The sequence below is a fragment of the Callorhinchus milii genome, unplaced genomic scaffold (genome assembly GCF_018977255.1).
Source record: "Callorhinchus milii isolate IMCB2004 unplaced genomic scaffold, IMCB_Cmil_1.0 Scaffold20, whole genome shotgun sequence".
Taxonomy (NCBI): Eukaryota; Metazoa; Chordata; class Chondrichthyes; order Chimaeriformes; family Callorhinchidae; genus Callorhinchus; species Callorhinchus milii.
The window spans coordinates 10,098,694-10,119,058 of NW_024704761.1; the positions used below are offsets into that span (position 1 = coordinate 10,098,694).

The 20,365-nt window shown below is 44.4% G+C and overlaps 1 protein-coding gene across 2 annotated transcripts; it reads left to right on the top strand.

Annotated features, from left to right (window-relative positions):
* The first annotated feature begins 1,193 nt into the window (after window positions 1-1,193).
* pik3r6a (phosphoinositide-3-kinase, regulatory subunit 6a) lies at window positions 1,194-18,440 on the top strand. 2 transcript variants are annotated; one of them, XM_007888460.2, is made up of 7 exons: window positions 1,194-1,209; window positions 1,448-1,528; window positions 5,235-5,355; window positions 15,207-15,280; window positions 15,749-15,863; window positions 16,118-16,191; window positions 16,799-18,440. In XM_007888460.2, the coding sequence occupies exons 2-7, from the start codon at window positions 1,453-1,455 to the stop codon at window positions 16,915-16,917; spliced, it is 579 nt and encodes a 192-aa protein (XP_007886651.1). In that variant the 5' UTR covers window positions 1,194-1,209; window positions 1,448-1,452; the 3' UTR covers window positions 16,918-18,440. The 2 variants fall into 2 exon arrangements, with proteins under 2 accessions (XP_007886651.1, XP_007886650.1); XM_007888459.2 differs by lacking the exon at window positions 1,194-1,209 and having other exon boundaries at window positions 1,387-1,528.
* The last annotated feature ends 1,925 nt before the right edge of the window (window positions 18,441-20,365 follow it).

Sequence of the window (20,365 nt, forward strand, 5' to 3'; positions counted from 1 at the left end):
CCAAGTAAGTCACAGTTTAATGAATACGTAGGTGAGTGAGGAGCAAATGGAGCATAATTAACACCTACATGCTTCTTAATTTTAGCGTATATAAAAAAAAGTTCAAATCTGAATTTCAAAGCTTATGTCCAGGCTCTGAGACTGAGTCTCATGTCTGGAAACCTATGAGCTGCTGCCTATAGGTACAACTTATGGCTGATGCAGGTATGTGGATCAGTTACATGCTTATCACGGTGTCAAGACATCTCAATGCATTTCACCTACAGGATATACTGCAAAGTGTAGTGACTGTGCACTCGTAGGCAAGTGGCGCACAGCAATGTCCCACAATCAGCCGTAAAGTGAGTCACCAGTTCTATTTGGGGTATTGTTGGCCAAGGCATCAGGAGAAAATCCTGTTTCTTTTCAAATAGTGTCATTGGATCTTTAACATCCACCTGGGACCTTGTTTAACACTTCATCCTGAGAGATAATACCTGCTTAGCAAAACAATTTTTTTTTGCTAAACAGGTGCTGTCTCTCAGGATGAAATCTAAACGCACATGAAAACGTGTCAGACGTGACAGTGGATTTTACAGTAAATTTACTGTGCTCTAAATGGCATCCCATTTTTAAAAAAAAATCCCCAAATTGATTTCCTTGCCCTTTTCCCTTCTCGGACAGCAGGATTTGTTGCCAAGACACCAAAGAGCCCTGTAGCATATTGGTTAGAGCAATCGCCTCGCAATCGAGAGGAATGTGATTTGATTGCTGGGCAGGGCGAAACTCTAGGCAAGTTTCCTTACTCCACCCGCCTCTGCTTACCCAGCACTAAGTAGGAACCCGGTTGTTAGACAATTGGCGGATCGCTTTTCCGGGGGTAACGATCCCTTCAAAAATAAAATAAATAAAAAATGATAATTTAGTCACTTCAATCCCCGACTGTTTGTGGGGACGCCGCTGTGCGCAATTGGCTGCCGCGTTTCGCCCACAAGATACACAGTTCAATTCGCTTCAGACTTTATTCCGCGAAGTGCTTTGAGACGTCTCGAAGACGTGATAAGGCGCTATACCAAATGCCAGGATCATTAATACGTGTATTATCATTAGTATAAGGATCATCGTTATAATCAGAATCCTCTTTATGGACTGCAGTTCCTGTAGGATACACGAGGCGTCCTCCAATGCAGCTCAGTGTGAAAACCCATCAATCTCACCCTGAAGAGTCGTGTGAGTAACACAGCACTGTTCGCCCTCTCGTATTAATTTCATTTGTACCCCCTCCACCCCCCACAATGTTATTACAACCTGTACTTGTGTGCAACGTACCCTGGGCTGCAAGGGGCTAAGCCTTTGCATCAGGAGGTGGATCAGAATTAACCTGTGTGGTGGTGGTGGTGGGGGGGTGGGGGGGTGGAAAGTGTTGTGCTCTCTCTGCTATATATATTTTTTAACTGGAATCTTTTAGAAATCATGGAGAATGAGAAACCATCCGCCAAACATTACGGGGCTCTGGAATCAACGACGTGGAATGCAGAGAGCGTCAAAGGTAAAAATAATACTACCACTACTACTACTACTAATAATAATACCAACTGATTTAAATGATTTGCAATGTTGTAGGGTCTTTAAACCCTGCGCATTTGTTTGGTATTAAGCTCATGCGTTGCCAAACTAGTGATGGTATGACAGCAATGCACTCACTGAGCTGAGCATCTCTCTCTCTCTCCCTCTCTCTGTCTCTCTTTCTCTCTCCCTCTCTCTCTCTCTCTGTCTCTGTCTATCTCATAAGGGCTTCTTTTGCTCCAGTGGTGAAGTTAAAATAGCCAAGTTTCCTTCCCACCTCCATCCCCAGCCCTGTCCATCCCCAGCCCTGCCCTGTCCATCCCCTGCCCTGCCCTGTCCATCCCCAGCCCTGCCCTGTCCATCCCCAGCCCTGCCCTGTCCATCCCCAGCCCTGCCCTGTCCATCCCCAGCCCTGCCCTGTCCATCCCCAGCCCTGCCCTGTCCATCCCCTGCCCTGCCCTGTCCATCCCCTGCCCTGCCCTGTCCATCCCCTGCCCTGCCCTGTCCATCCCCTGCCCTGCCCTGTCCATCCCCTGCCCTGCCCTGTCCATCCCCAGCCCTGCCCTGTCCATCCCCAGCCCTGCCCTGTCCATCCCCAGCCCTGCCCTGTCCATCCCCAGCCCTGCCCTGTCCATCCTCTGCCCTGCCCTGTCCATCCCCAGCCCTGCCCTGTCCATCCCTGAGAGCTTTTCTTTTTTGCATTCGTTTTATGTCTCTGGGAAATGTGCTCAAAGGTTTCTCTGAAATGCTGCTCCAGTGACAGGAGAAGTGATGCTCAGTCCCGAACATGGCAACTGTAGGCGATATATATCCTCTCCTCTCCTCTGCTCTCTCTCCTCTCTCCTTTCCTCTCTCTCTCCTCTTCTTCCTCTCTCCTCTTTCCTCTCCTCTCTCTCCTCTCTCCTTTCTCTCTCCTCTCTCTCCTCTCCTTTCTCTCCCCCCTCCCTCTCCTCTCTCTCCTCTCCTCTCTCTCCTCTCTCCTCTCCTCTCTCCTCTCCTCTCCTTTCTCTCTCCTCTCCTCTCTATCCCTCTCTCACTGTCTCTCAGCGATACAGTGGTGCAGTTTTGTACATCTGGTTGTAGGGAACGATGTTAGTGAGGTATTCACAGAGGACAGTATAGTAGTGGGTGGGGGTGGGGGGTGTTTGTTGATTGCTACACTGATCTGTCAATTCAGGAAGGTAGGATTGAAGCCCCCCCACTCCCCCTCACCCCCACCCCCACCTCCTCCCCGGCTCTAATTCATGTCTTGTGTCTGATCTGAGTCTGGGCAATGCCAGAACCCACAGCGCAAAATTGCTGCCAATGTGGCACAGTGCGTACAGTGTTAAACAGCCAACCATCAACCTCATTCATTCATCCAGAGGCACCAGGGATGTGTGGTGTATGAGGTGCAGTTAGAGTAGGGATCGCTCTGTCTACAGACGTTTTGCACCAACAGCGAAATCGTTTGCAGCCCCTGTTGATGAAATCGAAGGACGAAGTCGGCTTGTAATGCCCACACAGCGTTAGCTGCCAATGGCTTAAGCCGTTCGAACATTCCCTGAGGGAATCCCTTCCATAACAGACAGCAGACTTTGCAACGTCTGTCACAATCTGCAGACGTTGAAAAGTTAAAGAGAGTCAAAGGATTTATGCCCAAAATGTTTGAACCAATGTACACCCTGGGACTGTCCGTGTGTATTTTCTTGGTCAAGCCGGGTGTCTGACACAATGTGGAAACCCATCACCATGCCTCAGAGTGTCCAAACCAAACTGAGAATTCCATGCATCCCACCTACACATGGAAATTCCAGAGAAAGATTGTTAGAATGGAATGCGCACTCTCTCTCCCTGGAGGGACGCATTCTGCTTACCTAATTCTGGAAAGTATTAGGCGCAGGTTGGCAAGAGCCAAGGCTTGGGGACCCCAGAGTGTGCGTTGGGGTAATTGCCCAGAGTCCAACCAGTGAAAACCGCATAATTTGTCATTGATATTGCTGTCTGGGAAGCTTTCCCGCTGCTCATCCAGCTGGGACCATCCTACCCATTCAGGCTTTGGCTTGCAGGGTTAACTGTGTCTGTGTGTATACTGGGGGACTATGTGAGGGTGCTTTATGCGTTCGCTGACTGTATTTTCCATTTCCACCAAGAATGTGATCCCAACAGACAGCGCTCACTTTATTTACTGTTAGGTTAATAATTGTAATGGAAGGAACCAATTGGTGGTAGGAGTAATAAGTTACTGATGTGTATTTCATGAGATAGGGTAACGACGCACATCCTGTACATGCAGCTGTGTAGCACTGTGTGACTAGATTATTGATGTCTGAGCAGGGAGCTCTTTCCACTAAATGCATAGCACTGTTACTGAGCACCTCAGAATGCAAGGTTACAGTATATTGGGCAAATGTGACACGAAGTTGAAGCCAGGCTGAGATTATATTTGCTGATAGGTGCTCAGATGCAGAAGGGTTGTGAATGTGTGAGGAAAGCACTCCGCTCCCCGATCACCTCAGTCCTTGCCAGACTGCACTGGCCGTCTGTCCCAGAGAGGATTGATTTCAAGATCCTCAACCTTGTCTTCAAATCCCTCCACTCCTCTGCACCCCCCGACCTCTCTGACCTCCTCTCTCCTCAAAACAGTGCCCGTTGCCTTCGTTCCTCCGGGTCGGGCCTCCTCCTTGTCCCCGAGTCCTCCGCTCCACCCTCGGCAGCCGTGCCTTTAGCCATTATGCCCCGAGGCTCTGGAACTCTCTTCCTCACTCCCTTTGCCTCGCCCCCTCTCTTCCTTTCTTTTCGACCGCGCCTTTGGTCACTTTCCTCCCCCTCCCCCTGGCTCGGCCCTGGCATCCGTTACTGTGACGCGCTCTGAGAGGGCGCTGTTGTTGGTATAGCTGTGTGGAGTGGGTCCAGGCTTGTATGGTATCCACAGTGATTGATATGCAGAGAGGCAACCTGCAGTTGCAGCTGAAACTCGCCACTTCCAACTAGTGCATTGCTGGGTGTGCGTGTGCTGTGTGTGGGCAGGAGGATGGCAGCAATGCTCTCACACATTTCATGCTGAGTTGTGTTGCCCGCTAAATGAATTGCGAGAAGTTCTGGGTTCCTGCTGTCCACCCAGGGAGGGCTCACTCTGTGCTTCTCTGATGCCTATTGTGACCAACCAGTGACAATCCTCCTTGGGAGAAGCCAAACAAGGTCTCTCTGGGATTGAGCTGACTCTATAATAATAATAATAATAAAAATAATAAACCTTGCATTTGATAGTTGAGTTATCTCAAAGTGCTTCACAGAATATACTGTAAAATGAATTGACTATATTTTGTGGGTGAAACGCAGCAACCAATTGTGCACAGCAGGGTGGATTGAGTTAACAAATTATTATTTGTTTTACTCTAAACTGACCCCAAAGGATTATCTGAATTGAAAAGGTGCTGCTTTGACTTTTCTGGAACAGTGGTGGCCAACCTTTACGGTCGGCCAGTAAAATCATTTTTCTTGATTGAATATTTCTTGATTCATGCCATAAATCAAGAAATATTCAATCAAGAAATATTCAATCATGTGGATGTTTGGGGCCGCTTCTTGATGGCCCATTTGGCCATTTCCGGCCCGCGGGCCACATGTTGACCATCACTGGTCTAGAATAGAAATGGCTGATAAGTATGTAGAATTGCCACTATTTAATCTCTTCATTTCCCTGACAGACTCGGATGTTATTTCAATGGCAGACTCCACCATAACAGTGGATGATATAGAAGATGAACTCTTCAAAATTGAGAGGATCAGAGAGATTCTTGTTCGAAGAGAGTCTGAACTGCGATACATGTGAGTATCAGAGATTCACTCTGTAACATTCTAAACTGGGGTGACCCCAAGTGGGAAACATTGCTGTGCTCCAGGGACCACTGAATGAGTGGAAGGTGTGGACTCCTGCGGTGGGGTTTCTCAGCTTTGTTGTGCCTCCCAGGGACGTGCTGAATGGAGTCAGATTCCTCTTATGTACCAACGATCTTATGTAACTTCCATCATTCGTATCCATTCTGAACAGCTAGTGTGAGAGCCCATCTGCCTTTGGTCAGAGAACAGTGCGCAGTGATAGGTGAGGAACAACACTGTTTTCTTAGAAAAAATTAAGAGATTTGAAATGCAAAATATAATTTGCGAGTTCTCATATAATAGTTCAACATTTCGTTTTAAGCAAATCTGGGGATATTGGCAAATTAATGGCAATTTAATTTCCCCAGTTTATAAACCTACTGTAATGTTTTAAATAATCTGTGAGCGTGATATTGATCATTGAATCATCCTCCCAGTGAAAGTTCTCACAGTGGATTGACTAAGCTTGGTGGCCAATCAATTTAAGGAGAATTGCTAAAAGATGGGTTTAATTGCAGCTTTGGATTTGAACAAAGACACACAGCCTCCTCGCATGCCAAGGCCTTTCCTTTCTGCTGTGTTGGCATTCGATCATTGTTCTGCCTGAAGCAAGGTCAGGATGGGCAGCTGTACAATGCCAGCGAGTGGGTGTGCCCTTCACGCACTGGAGCAGTAATTGCAGTCACAGAAGTGAATCCGAGATTTGTCCTTCAGTCTCAGCGACCAAACTCCCGAAGTAACCATCACGCTTTATAAGTTGCCTTTCCCGTATTGTGAAGATTGTATCAGCCTGCTTGTTAGTGTTAGGAACGAATGTACAATTTAAGAGTCGGTTTCCAAGCAAAAGAGAAAATATTGAGAGTCGCCACCAGGCGTTTAAATTCATTTGGCGAGTCTCTCAGTTTGCCAAGTGCAGCCATGTGATGTTTCACTATACAATGTGTTTCTGCAAAGAGCTTTGAGAAGTCTCAATGACATTGTTTTGAAGGATTTATTACCCCCAGAAAAGCTTTCTGTCACTTCCTGTATTCAGCATGTTCACACCATGTAGAAAGTGATATCAGTGGCGACCTGATGATTCAGAAGATGGCCATTTTTTAGCATGTCTCATTATAAAGCAGGGTCTGAGGTTATAGACCCAAACTATTGCGTTATATCTGGTCACCCTGTACTTTGCAATCACAGCTTTCTCTAAAGGATGGTCCATTATTTATCCACCTGATCCAGCTTTCTGATTTTCCGCAACTTTATCTTTGGTTGTCACATAGAATGTTACTCAATACAGCTCTAGCATGCTGGTGCACATGCTTTGAAGCAATTTACTGTCTGCAGGGCAGAGTGTGCCCAGGAAAGGAATTAATTGCTATTCGAGGTGCTGTGAAAACAGCTGTAGTGAGTGGGCTTAGGTGCTTAGATTTAATGCTAGCTGTTAATTAGCAAAATGGCTTGTAATTGACTCAGTTATATAAATGGTCAGTTCTCCCCACAGAATAGCTACTGAACTAATCCTTTTGGGAAATGCAATCGGAAATGGCAATCAAGTGACTTCTGCAATATTGAGCTCCAGCTGTAAACACTGCCATTTCTATTCTCCTCATTGACTTAGAATTATCTTGTAAACCCTTCACAATGCCACAAGTGGGCTTTTTCACTGCACTGATAAGGCATATTCTATCCTATCCATGTCTTCCATATGTAACTGTGGAGTCCTGTAGCTCAGTGGTTAGAGCACTCGCTTTGCAAGCGAGAGACCTGAGTTCAATTCCAGGCAGAGGGCGAAACCTTGGGCAAGTTTCCTTACTCCACACAGAGCCTAATAATAATCCCTCCAAAACAAAACAATAATAAATTGGTCATTTTCAATCTACGACTGTTTGTGGGACATTGCTGTGCGCAATTGGCTGCCGCGTTCTCCCACAAATATACAGTCAATTCACTTTACAGTGTGTTCTGTGAAGCGCTTTGGGACGTCCTCCTGACGTGAAAAGCGCTATATCAAATGCAAGGATTATTATTATACCCTCCATTCTTCCGATTTTCTGATCTATTTATTCGCTCCCCACTTCTGTCCTTCACCATTGGCAGTTGAAGCCTTCAGGCAGCTGCACTCCTGTCCTCAACAACACACTTCTTAAACCATTTTGCCTCACTACCTCTTCCTGCTTTCAAATAGGATATTCTCAAAATACCCTCCAAAATAAAATTGGTCACTCATTGCATGGCTATTTGTGGGTCATTGCCTTACAGAAATTGGCTTTTTTCACCTACAAAACACACAGAGATTTGAGACATCGCAACAATATGATAAGGCACTATGTCAAATACAACAATTATTTTTATTGTTATACACAAAATTCTTTGAGACATTCTTTTAAAACATAGGTTCTTACCACAAATCTGATTACGTTCCATACTTTGTCTAGTTTGAATGGATTTTCACATGTGTCAGACAGACAGCTAACAAAGCATTTAACACTGCATCGATTATCTTTGCGTTTAATACAGAGCTATCACTTGGAGGTATCTCAAAGCTCGAAACAGATAATTGTTAATTCTATTGACTGAGATTTGTAGAGCAAATATACTCTTGAGCAGAGAGCAGAGAGCCCAGCAACGTGAGGAGGGAACTGAGTGAGGTGGAACGGAGTAAGAATTCTGTTGAGGAATTTGATGAAAGTGAGAATTCCTCGGCAAGAGGGAAGTCTTTCATTCAGCAGAAGAGTGGGAGATCAATCTTGAGGTAGAGGCAACCTTATATGTAAGCAGGCAAACAAGTCAATCAGTAGTTAATCATAGGCCAGGTGTTGGGAATTAGAAAATATCTGCTGAACAGTTGAAACTGGGTGCTTTTGTTTGAGTCCTATATAAAGGAGAAGACTTGCGAGAGCCTCAGTTGAGCAGCAGTGTGAGGAGGGAACTGATTGAGGTGGAACAGTGTCAGAATTCTGTTAAGGAATTTGGTGAGAGTGGGAATTTGTTGCAGAGTGGGAAAGAGGTGCATAGTTATAAAATATATAAGTTATATTCTAATAATATAAAACATGACTGGGAATATGGCAGAGTAGCTGAGACTGGTTGCATGCACAATGTGTACCATGTGGGATGCTTTGTTTGCCCTGGACAGACACGTGTGTAGGCAGTGCCTCTGGCCGCTCGAGCTTGAGCTCAGAGTTTCTGACCTTGAGGAGAGGCTGGTGTCACTCATTACATAGCATATGGGAGGCTGAAGTGCTTTGGGATGTCCTCCCGACATGAAAGGCGCTCTATAAATGAAATGTTATTGTTGTTGTTGAAGAATTCATGAATCGAATGTTTCAGGAGGTGGTCACCCCACAGTCACTGAGGGTTCAGAAGGAGAATGAGTGGGTGACTACCCGGCATGTTAGGAAGAGGGGTCGGGCAGTGCAGTGCAGAAATCTCCTGAGAGTGTGGCACTCACAAACCAGTTCTCTGCACTGCTCAGGGTGATGACACCCCTGCAGAGTTCTGGGGAATGAAGTGGGGCAAGTGGAGCAGCTTTCAGTGGGAGAGCGTCTGGACAACAGTGATCACAACATCAATAGGTTTAGAGTACTTATGGAAAGGGACAAGCAACAACCAAAGGTGAAGATACTCAACTGGAAGAGGGCTAATTTTAGTGAATTAAAAAGGGACCTAGCCAAGCTGGACTGAAAAGAAAGATTGGCAGGTAAAAAAGAGGAGATAGTTTGGGGACAGAACAAATACATTCCTACAAAGGGGAAACGTAGGGCATCCAAACCTTCCTGGATGAATAAGGAAATTGGGATTAAAATAAAACAGTAAAAGGAGGCTTATGATAAATGTCAGGTGCAAAATAAAATACAGAAGATATTCAAAAAGAATATAGAAAGTACAGAGGAGAACTGAAAAAGGAAATAATAGAGTCAAATAGATAGTAGGAGAAAAGATTAGCAGGTAACATAAAAGGGAACCCTAAGGTATTTTGTAAGCATATAAAAAATAAAAGGTTAGTCAATGCAGCCAATGTCACAGTATCGGAGGAGAGGATAGAACAATTGGATAAGATAAGAATAAACCGAGAGGCGGTACTAAAAAAGTTGTCGGTGCTCAAGGTAGATAAGTCACCCGGTCCAGGTGGGATGCGTCCTTGGTTACTGAGGGAAGTAAGGGTGGAAATAACGGAGGCTCCGGCCACAATTTTTCAATCCTCCTTGGACACCAGGGTGGTGCCAGAGGACTGGAGGGTTGCAAATGTTACTCCCCTGTACAAAAATGGCAGGAGGATAAACCTGGGAACTACAGGCCAGTCATCCTAACGTCAGTAGCGGGGAAACTTCTAGAGACTATAATCCGGGACAAAATTAATTTTCCCTTTGAAAAATATGGGTTAATAAGGACAGCCAACACAGATTTGTTAAAGGCAAATCATGTCTAACAAACCTGATAGTTTCTTAATTAAGTAATGGAGAGTGTGGAGAAGGTAGAGCAGTTGATGTAGTTTATATGAATTTTCAAAAGGTGTTTGATAAAGTGCCACATAAGACTTGTAAACAAAATAAAAGCCCATGGTAGTAAAGGGACAGTGGAAACATGGAGACAGAAGTGGCTGGAGACAGAAAGCAGAGACGAGTGGTGAACGGTTGTTTTTCTGACTGGAGGGAAATGTGAGGTGGTGTCCCCCAGGAATCAGTGTTGGGACCACTGCTGTTTTTAATCTATATAAATAACCTGGACTTGGATAATAGGGAGTACAATTTCCAAGTTTGCAGATGATACTAAGCTAGGAAACGTATAAAGTGAGGAGGATAGTAGCAGACTGCAAGAGGACATAGACAGACTGGTAAAATGGGCAGACAGGTGGCAGATGAAGTTTAATGTGAAGAAATCCAAAGTGATGCATTTTGGAAAGAAGAATGAGGAGAGGCAATATAAGCTGATGGGAGAATGTTAAAGGGGGTGAAGGAACAGAGAGACCTGGGGTTCATATAAGTAAATCTTTGAAGGTGGCAGCACAGGTGGATAAAGCTGTTAAAAAGGCATACGGGAAATCTGGGCTTTATAAACAGGGGCATAGAATACAAAAGTCAGGAAGTTATGATGAACCTTTATAAAACACTGGTTAGGCCTCAGCGAGAGACTGTGTTCGGTTCTGGGCACCGCACATTAGGAAGGATGTCAGGGCATTGGATAGGGTGCAAAGGAGATTTACCAGAATGGTACCAGGAATGAGGGACTTCAGTGATCAGGAGAGGCGAGAGAAGCGAGGGTTATTCTCCTTGGAGCAGACAAGGTTAAGAGGAGACTTAATAGAAGTTTTCAAGATGAGCGGATTCGATAGGGTGAACAAGGAGAAACTATTCCCACTGGTGGGTGGGTCTGTAACCCGAGGACACCGATTTTAAAATAGTTGTTAAAAGAAACAGAGGAGAGGTGAGGAGAAATTTTTTCATGCAGCGAGTTGTTGGAATCTGGAATGCATTGCCTGAAAGGGTGGCGGAAGCTGATTCGATAGCAGCTTTTAAGAGAGAAGTAGATAATTATTTGGGCAGGACAAGTTTGCAGGGCTATGGGGAGAGAGCGGGGGAGTGGGACTGCATTGGATAGCTCTTTTCAAAGAGCCGGCATAGACACGATCGACCGAATGGCCTCCTTCTGTGCTGTATGATTCTAGAAAAATGCAGCAGCTAATGTTTCCCACAGCAATTTTCTACCAACAGTTATGAAATGAATAAGATTGTGAACATGGGAACTGAGGCAAGCATTGAAGAAAATGGATAGAGAAAAAGAGAGAGTCTGTGTTAGGATAATAATAATCATTGCATGTGATATAACACCTTATCACGTCTTCAAGACATTTCAGGATGTATTGTAAAGTGTATTGACTGTATATTTTGTGGGTGAAAAGTTGCATCCAATTGCACACAGCAGTGTCCCACAAACAGTCGTTAACTGAGTGACCAAATTATTTTTTTTTGGAAAGGATTATTTTCCCTGGAAAAGCGATCCGCCGATCAACTAACAACCGGATTTCTGCTTACTGCTCGGTAAACAGAGGCATGTGGAGTAACAAAACTTGCCCAATGTTTCACCCTGCCTGGGAATCAAACCCAAGACCTCTGACTTGTCAGGCGACTGCTTTAACCAGTGAGCACCAGGACTCCTGTGTTATTGGTGAATGTAATAGCTTCTTCACACACAGAGAATCTCTCTGCCTCTCTGAGCACTGCCGAGTAGATCAAAAGAGATTTATCTACTTTGAAATGCTGTACATATTGTACAGAGCATGTGCATCTGCCAGCATCCTATCAATTCTTGTCGTTGCCAGGAACATAAAATAAAGAAATGGGACAAAAGAAGCTGCATTGCAAGACAGCAGCAAGGAGGGATTTAGATGAAGTTATGAATTTCATGCCCGGCAGTTTATCATCTGCATCCACGTAATGTGTTCCTCCCTCGATCCACATTTCTGTTGCAGCTGAGTACCAACTGACTCCCCACACTGGGGAATCTGCTCAGCTACCACCCTGTCAGAAGTCACTTAAGGGGACAGAATTTCTTTCCATTCTCTGATGGCGTCCATTTCTGTGGGACCTTGTACATTCACTCACAGGCTATAAAGCTACAGCTAGGGGATTTGTGCGATGTAAGAGATGAAAAGGTCAATGTATGACTGGTTTACCACCAGCAGCTGAATCTGGGGCCGTCAGTGCTTTAACCTTCCTGTACAGTGTCTGCGTCAGATTGCCAGCAGCGTCATCTTTGCTTCCATCTTCTCAGACTCTTCCAGGGTTGCCAAAATGTGATTTCTTTTTCGAAAACATTTCCTAAACTTGAGAGATATTTTCTACGGAATTCTTTCGATCATTTCTGTGATGCATATAAAGAGAAAGGCAAAAAATGCTTTTCTGTAGCGTAACGCTTATAATTGTTCAACATCTGAAAGTAATGATTGGCATATTAGTGTTTTTATAAGCAAATGCATATGAACTGAGTGGCAATTTGGCTGTAGTTCAAAGTCTTGACATGGGACTTGAAGCCACAATCTTAAATAATATAATAACCTTTGCATTTGATATAGCACTTTTCGTCTCTTCTAAACATCTCAAAACACTTCACAGAATAGACTGTAAAGTGAATTGACTCTTCGTGGGTGAAACGCGGCAGCCAATTGCGCACAGCAGCGTCCCACAAACAGTCGTAGTTTGAGTTACCAAATTATTGTGTTTTTCTTTAACGATTGTTATCTCCAGAAAAGCAATCTGCCAATCGACTAACAACCGGGTTCCTACCAGTGGTTTACTTCTCTAGATAAATAGAGGAGTAAACCACTGAGCTATAGGACTCTCATAGGTGAGAGTGCACCCAACACAGCCAGATAAACACATTAATAAACAATAACAAATTAAATTTGTTTAGCGCCTTTCACATCAGGAAGAGGTCCCAAGGCACTGGAGAGTCAGAGTTTTGGACCTGAGCAGGGCGTTGGTATCAGGGAGGGTAGAGGGCAGGGAAGGTGGAGGTAGCAGGGTGGCCGAAGGCGTGGTTAAAGAGGAGGGTCTTGAGACGTCCTTGAAGGAGGCAAGGGAGGGAATGAGCAAAGGGACTGTGGGATGGAGTTCCAAAGGATGGGGCAGTGAGGCTGAAGGCCCGACCGCTGATGACATTCTCTAATCCCATTGTGGATTGCACTTCACTGTACTTGACTTTTGTATTTCATGACATCCTTGAACATGCTCCCAAGTCCATTTGTTTTGTGATGGGCCAACATTCCGATTCGTGAGATTTTTGTGAGATTTCTGATCCACGTATCGCTGTGCTGTTGTTGTGTCTTGGCATTTCTTAGGGGAACAACATGTTTAATAGGATTGGAACATTGAGCTAGCTTCGGAACAGCATCAGCTGACAAGGTTACGTTTTACCAAAACATAACACAATTTTCTTGCATTGTAAATGAATATTCCTTGCCTTTTGCTGTATTGCTAATAATGTCTAAATATCTCAAAGTGGTTCACAAGTGATAACTGTCAAGTGTATTTATGGACAATTATAGACTGTATTTATAAACAATTATATATCGCAAGAACCATGAGGTGAATGATCAGTTTAGTTGGACAAGACACGAGATCTAGGAACTCAAATTAATATCTGGTTGGAAGAATGGCACTTCCTCCAGCAACAACAACAGCGCCCTTCACATGGGGTACTGTCCCAGAGCATTTAAACACAGCTTCACTGAAGCACTGCCTCGACTGTGAACATTTTGATTTCATTTCAACATCTTGACCCTGGGGCCAGAGTGGTACCATCTGAACCAGGCTAATCCCTCTGATTGTCAATTATTTGAGGATGAGAGCAGATTCAATTACTTAGAAAATTGTCTATATGTTGAACAAGATGGAGAGGGAGGAATGTAGGGGTGACCTGGCAATCACTACAAGTCTAAGTAAAGGGATCAGCTGACAAACTACAGGAGTGAAACTGAATAATTTATAACAGTGACTGACTAAGATTCTCTTGTCAGCCGCGCTCTCTCCCTGTGTTTCTCAGAGGCACTGTGTCATGCTCTGAAACTCAGGTAGAAATGATGTACACAGAACAGGTCAGGGAATGGGATACTGTAAAACCGCTGAAACCACTTGTGGAAATGTCCTCATGTCTCTGAAGTTGCGATGAATGAGTGAGTGTCCTGTGCAATCGGCTCATCCCTCAGCCTCAAGAAACAGCACTGGGTTGTGGCATGAACAACAACAAATACAACTTGGACTTACATAGCACCCTTTACGTGGGGTAGGGTTCTGGATCGCTGCACAGTGGCAGAGTCCGATCCTGAGCCAGGAAGATAGGGTGGGCGGAGGTAACCGTAACACAATTCAAAAAAAAAAAGGCTCGACAAACCGGGTTTGGGATTTGAGGGTGCGGAGGTGACTGTTGTACCAGGGGGAGCAGGTAGGCTTATAATAATGATGATAATAATAATAATCCTTGCATTTGATGCAGAGCCTTATCACGTCTTTGAGATGTCTCAAAGCGCTTCCCAGAATATTCTGTAAAGTGAATTGACTGAATATATTTTGTGGGCCTTGGAGATGGTTTTCAGGGGAACAAGGGAATTGAAAGGTAAGGAGAGGTGATCGTTTAGTAGCTCAGGCTTCCTTTGACAGTGACACCTGGAAACACAGAGGAATTGTCCCATTAGTGCTGATGTGTACAGGACAGGGGCAGTGCTACTTGTAACCATCAATCTGTAAACGAAAAGGATTTCAGAAAAGGTGACTATCTAGGAAGTATCTAGTCATTCTTTCCATTATATTAAATATATATTTTCAAATCAAACACTGACTGTCCAGCATCTTGGAAGGCGCTCTACAAATGTAATTTTGTTGTTGTTTATTTTATTATGTGATTTCTGATATTGAAAGTAGTTATCTTTCGCTCATTGCATGTAGTGGGGGGCGGGGGAGCTAATAATAAGTTAATGTTCCCAATGTATTGTATCGTACTGTCATAAGGCCGGCCTGTCTATTGGCAGCCCTGTTGCTGTGCAATCAAAACTTATCCAAATTTTAGTCAGACAGTGCAAAGACAGTAACTAGTGTGTTTTTTTATTTCATACAAAGCCACGCTGATATAGACACACATCGTGGCGCCCCACACAATTGTTGCGAATGGCCTCTTATAGTTTACCTCAGCAAAATACAATTCACTTTTCAGGACAGTAAGCATGAACTCGCTAAGCTGTTGGATTCTTTTGAAACGCACTCGGAAAGGATTGTTAACGTTAATGACCCGTTGCTGTTTCGTGTTGCCACTTCTCTCAGGATGGATGACATACAACTCTGCAAAGAAATAACGCGGCTCAAGAAAGAGTTACAGAAGCTGGTCTCCATCCCAGGTGAGTGCCGTTCGCCCGGTGATTGTACATGAAGCGTTCTGGGACGCTACCCTGCGTGAAGGCCGCTATATAAATGCAAGTTGTTGTTGTTGATTGTCTATTGCCCAGTAAAGGTTCAGCCATCGTTGAGAGTTTGTTGAAAGCACTAAGCCTGACACTAACTATAGCACTGACTAGAACAGGCTGTGTTGCCCATAAAATATGCAGTCACACCACTTTAAAGAATATCCTGTGAAGCGCTTTTAGACATCTCGACAATGTGATAAGGCGTTATATGAAATGCCAGGATTATTAATATTTATTCTGTATCTTAAATTTTCTGCATACTGCTCACATGGCCCTGTCACTGACGATGTCTCTCTCCGGGTCTGAGCTGTGCTGTGGCTCCTCGCACTCGTGGCTGTGACTAGAAACCGGATTGTACAGTGCGAGTTTGTTTAACTCCTACTCTGATTGACAAAAATGCAGATAAGGACAAATCGAATGAGGATAAACAGAAGGAAGAAGAATTATTGCAACAGATTCATAAACTCGTGGAGACGAGAGACTTCTTGGTGGACGACGTTGAATTTGAACGACTGAGGTACGCATAGATGCTAAAATGAGCTTTGGAAATCGAAGAGATGCAGGCATAAATGTGAGGGTTGGGCATTGTCAGGTGCACGGGCTGCTCATCGACTGTGCCTTTGACCACCTTCCTACCCCTACCCTCCCTGCCCTACAACCCACCGATCATAAACCCGTGCTTGGGTCTAAATCCCTGACTATCCAGCACGTCGTCCTGCCCCGAAAGGAGCTACACAAATGTAATTTGTTGTCATTGTTGTCTTCTCACAGAGAGCGAGAGGAAGACAAGGAAATGGCTGATTTTCTGCAGACTAAATTATCCAGCGGCAACTACAAAAGAACAAGTAAGTTTTGGCCGGTGAGATCATTTGTATCAAGCGCTTTCCCTGCAGCTGTTTCCCAGCTTTGTCCCAGTTTGACAAAAGAGTTACATGGTCACCACCAGCGACTGGGAGAAGTGTTTATGGATTGGATTAAGGTCAAATCCCATCAAACACCCGGAACGACAGAGGCAGAATAACGGATAGGAGATAAAGTACTTTGAGATGACTCAACAATGTGATAAGGTGTTATATCAAATATATCCTCACACTGACACATACCGACCCTGCAATATCTTGTTAGCAGTGAGTAGGAGCCCACTTGTTAGTCAATTGGCGGATCTCTTTGCGGGGATAATAATGTGGTCACTCAGCTGTTTGTAGAACACTGCTGTGTGGAATTGGCTGCCGCATTTTGCCACAAAAACACACAGTCACTACACTTTACACTATATCCTGCGAAACGTTTTGAAACATCTCGAAGATCCGATAAAAGCAAGGAATATTATTATATTATTAAGAGTTTTGTGCCAGGCTAGTTTTTATCATGGTTTGCCCTAGTCACTGGGGAAATTTTGTGTCTATTCACCTGCTAACGTTCTGTCACTTGCTGCTGTGGTCGGTCCCACAGATGCTGTGAAGGAGACGAAGCGGGCAGGGCGAGGGCACCAGACATCCGCCCCCTTCATGGCTAAGACTGGGCTGACTCTGCTGAAGGACTGCTGTGGCTTCACCTGCTCAGTTATGTAGCGGCTTGGATGACGGTGGAGATCTCTACACAGAAATGCGTGGGAGGGGGGGGAAGGGGGACAGGGAGCATTCTGCAGCCCACCGCACCATACACTTGCCAGCAGGCAAACCAATCCAAGGAACTTGTCAAAAGCCGGGCTCTGGGGTTTGACTTTGCCGCATTTCACTGCCGCAGAGACAGACGTTAGCTCATCCCACCCCCCTCACTAACACTACAGCTCCCATTCCCACTGCTTCACAAACCATCTATTTATATTGTAGCACCAGATTATTGATAAAACAACTTACAAGCCACAGTAACCCTGGTCAGTATTTTCCCCAATGGCCAGAGACATCTCTAGAGGCCAAAGGTGGTGAAACCTCTTCACAGCCCTGTTCAGGTACAAGTCAGAGCCCCAGCCCCCACCTCTGTTAGACACTCCGCAACAATTGCTTACTTCAGAGCAGGGCACCTGAGCAGTCACAGTAAGCACACCGAGTATGACATAGTGAGCAGTCGCTGTGAACACACTGTGATATAGTGAGCATTCACTGTGATATAGTGAGCATTCACTGTGAACACACTGATATAGTGAGCATTCACTGTGAACACTAATATAGCGAGCAGTCACTGTGAACACAATGAGAGTGACAAAGTAAGCAGTCACTGTGAACACACTGACAGTGTTTACAGTCACTGTGAACACATTGTACAAAAACTCAACTGGTCTGACATCTGACACTTTATTAATGTAAGGGCATGGCTGTAGTTAACGGACCAATAGACTGGGAGATGTGAGCTAAGCTAATTATTATTCCCTAATTAATATTATTAATATAAATCCACAGGAACGTGCCTTTTTTGAAAATCACTTCTGTGTCCATCTACCTGGCCCAGTTTCTAAATACTGCACTGTTGCTCTCTACCTTTCATAGCCCCAAGTCCCAACTAATCTAAACCACTCTGGAAACTGCCAAACTATCTGTCTCCACTGCCTCTCTCTCTGGGATGTTGATTCCACATAATCACCACCATTGGTCTTCAGTGAATCCAACGCTCCCCCTTCCATTAGAGAAGGCAGTGCAGCAGATTAACTCCACACTCCATCACAGGCCACACTTTAGTGGTGAATAGATCAGTTGGCAGTGAGCAGCTCTTACAGGAACAGTAATGAAATCCCTCTTACGGAATGAATTGGACAAAAAAACCAATAAGATGATCACAATTTAATGAGAACCTGTTGCGAGGTCTTGTGTCTCTGGAGTGAGGCTAAGAACGAAAGAGAGTAGCAGCTGCTTCCTGTTGTAATACATTGTGATATAATTGAATCCGAGTGCTTGTCACTCAGTGGGTGGCAGTGCACTGCGTCCACTTGGATCCATGTTGTATGTTGAATAGAAGTGGGTTTTGCTCCATGTAACTAGGCTGTGGTTACAGACTGACATTTCCATGGAGCAGTGCCTGGCAGTGCTTGGTGCAAACATCATTATCTGGTCACTTGGAGAAACAGCAACAACAACAAATTACATTTGTATAGCGCCTTTCACGTCAGGAGGATGTCCCATTAGTCTGATGCAAGCTGATACAAGTATCACTGTATCAGTGGCTCCCATATTTTATCGTGTAATCTAAATCAAAATCCTTTGGGACCTACACTTAAATATTTGAGCAACACAGGTCTGATTCCTGAGTACTGTGGCTACCTTTTTACCAATAATGCCAAGATCTTGTATGGTGGTGGTGAGCTGGCAGGTGCCTCTGATGTTTGGTGCCGTTCAATGTGACTCATCAAAATTAAATCAGAAATAAACTGATCTTTCCAGCAGCGACTCAGCAACTTTATCCAGTGAGGAGCTGAGCATTGCAGATCAGGAAATTCTTGGGCTTCAATCCCGAACCTAGGTCGAGTTTCCTGATCTGAACTGGAGCTCAACAGTAGAGGGGTTACCATTGACCTCAGCGGCTCTGGAGCAACAAAGAGGAAAAACTTTCAGGGTTCCCACTTCTGGAGAAGAAAATATTTGACAAGAGAGAAGATTCTGGGTAAACACACCTGTATTCAAACTGGTTGAAGTATTTAAAGCCTCGTAAAGCATTAAGATTGTGCAGCTTATTGAGCTCGTGTGACCTTATGCATGTGTCCTGCGCATGAATGTTGTATTGTGAACATGTGAAAACATGTACATCGTTCAAATCAATCTATAAATTAATACGTGAGGTGCCTTGGTCTTGAAGTGATGAGCCTGCTGTGTACTTCAATGGGTTATAACAAATGTAAATATCTTCTTAAATTCAGGAAGTACTGTGTTGCTGTCTAAACCATGATCCCCAGGATGGGGAGTGTTCTGGAGGAATGTAAATGGATTTGCCATCAGGAATTCAAAGGGTGTGGGTACAGTTTGCTTGCTTTTAGCCTGAACCCCAGGATTTACTGCCTGGATTTGTTATGTATTTAGTGACAAAAACACACTATCAGGTTAGTGATGTGGAACAGATATGTCAGGGCCATCGTTCATGTGTTGAGAAACATAGGTATTTACTGTCTCCATATAATACATACATTTAGGGGTAGAGGAATCATCAGATGGGGATGGGGTACAGAGTCAGAACTCGTGCTGAAAACTCAATGAGACTTTTGCAATTGGCTCGGGAGGTGAGCACAGAATTGGTTTGTAAAACAGTAAATGTTCAAAATGTTCAGATTTTGATAAACAAAGGGATTTCTGAACCCTTCAAATCCAAAGTAGCCCAGATTCCATTTCCAGGTTAAGCTGTTCTCAGTACCATCTACAGTAGGAGATAACTCAGTTTGTATAAGTAGAAGGAAAAATCATTAAATTTCCTAATGTTGATCACCATCTTGTGCCCCCTCCCCTGCTAGAACAACAACAAATGACATCAGTATATCGCCTTTCATGTCAGGAGGATGTCCCAAGATGCTAGAAAGGGTAAATTTGTGAACATTTGATGAGGACAAGACTGGACTCAACTTTAATGATCCTGACAGTTGAATGACCCACCACACTGACACATGAAGAATGGCTGCTTGAATGAGGTACCAGAAGGTAATGGAGCCATGGACAGTAACTATAATAACATTTGGAACCTCTATAAACATTTGTTATCCTGGAATCAAATGTGTTGGAGTCTAAAAGTGAAATCATGTGTTTGAGTTCAGTGTTTGTTAATTCTTACTGTTGACAATTGCCAATAAATGGTTTTGAACTAAAGTCAGTGTAATGTTACATATCAGAGGTGGTGGCATAGAGAGTACAATATCTCGCCACTAGACCCAGCTTTATATCCTGCCCAAGCTGTAGGAATTCTGCATGAAGGGGCATCACAATCAGTAAACAAGACATAACTCCACCCAGGTCTGCAAGTAGGTGGCATCTTTAATTGGGAGTCCTGTAGCTCAGTGGTTAAAGTGCTCACCTCGCAAGTGAAAGGACCCTGATTCGATTCCTG

Coding starts and splice junctions, on each gene's coding strand:
- pik3r6a (XM_007888460.2), top strand. CDS start 1,453: ATGGAGAATGAGAAACCATCCGCCAAACATTACGGGGCTCTGGAATCA. Junction 1,529..5,234: donor GAATGCAGAGAGCGTCAAAG/GTAAAAATAATA, acceptor TTTCCCTGACAG/ACTCGGATGTTATTTCAATG. Junction 5,356..15,206: donor GAGTCTGAACTGCGATACAT/GTGAGTATCAGA, acceptor CACTTCTCTCAG/GATGGATGACATACAACTCT.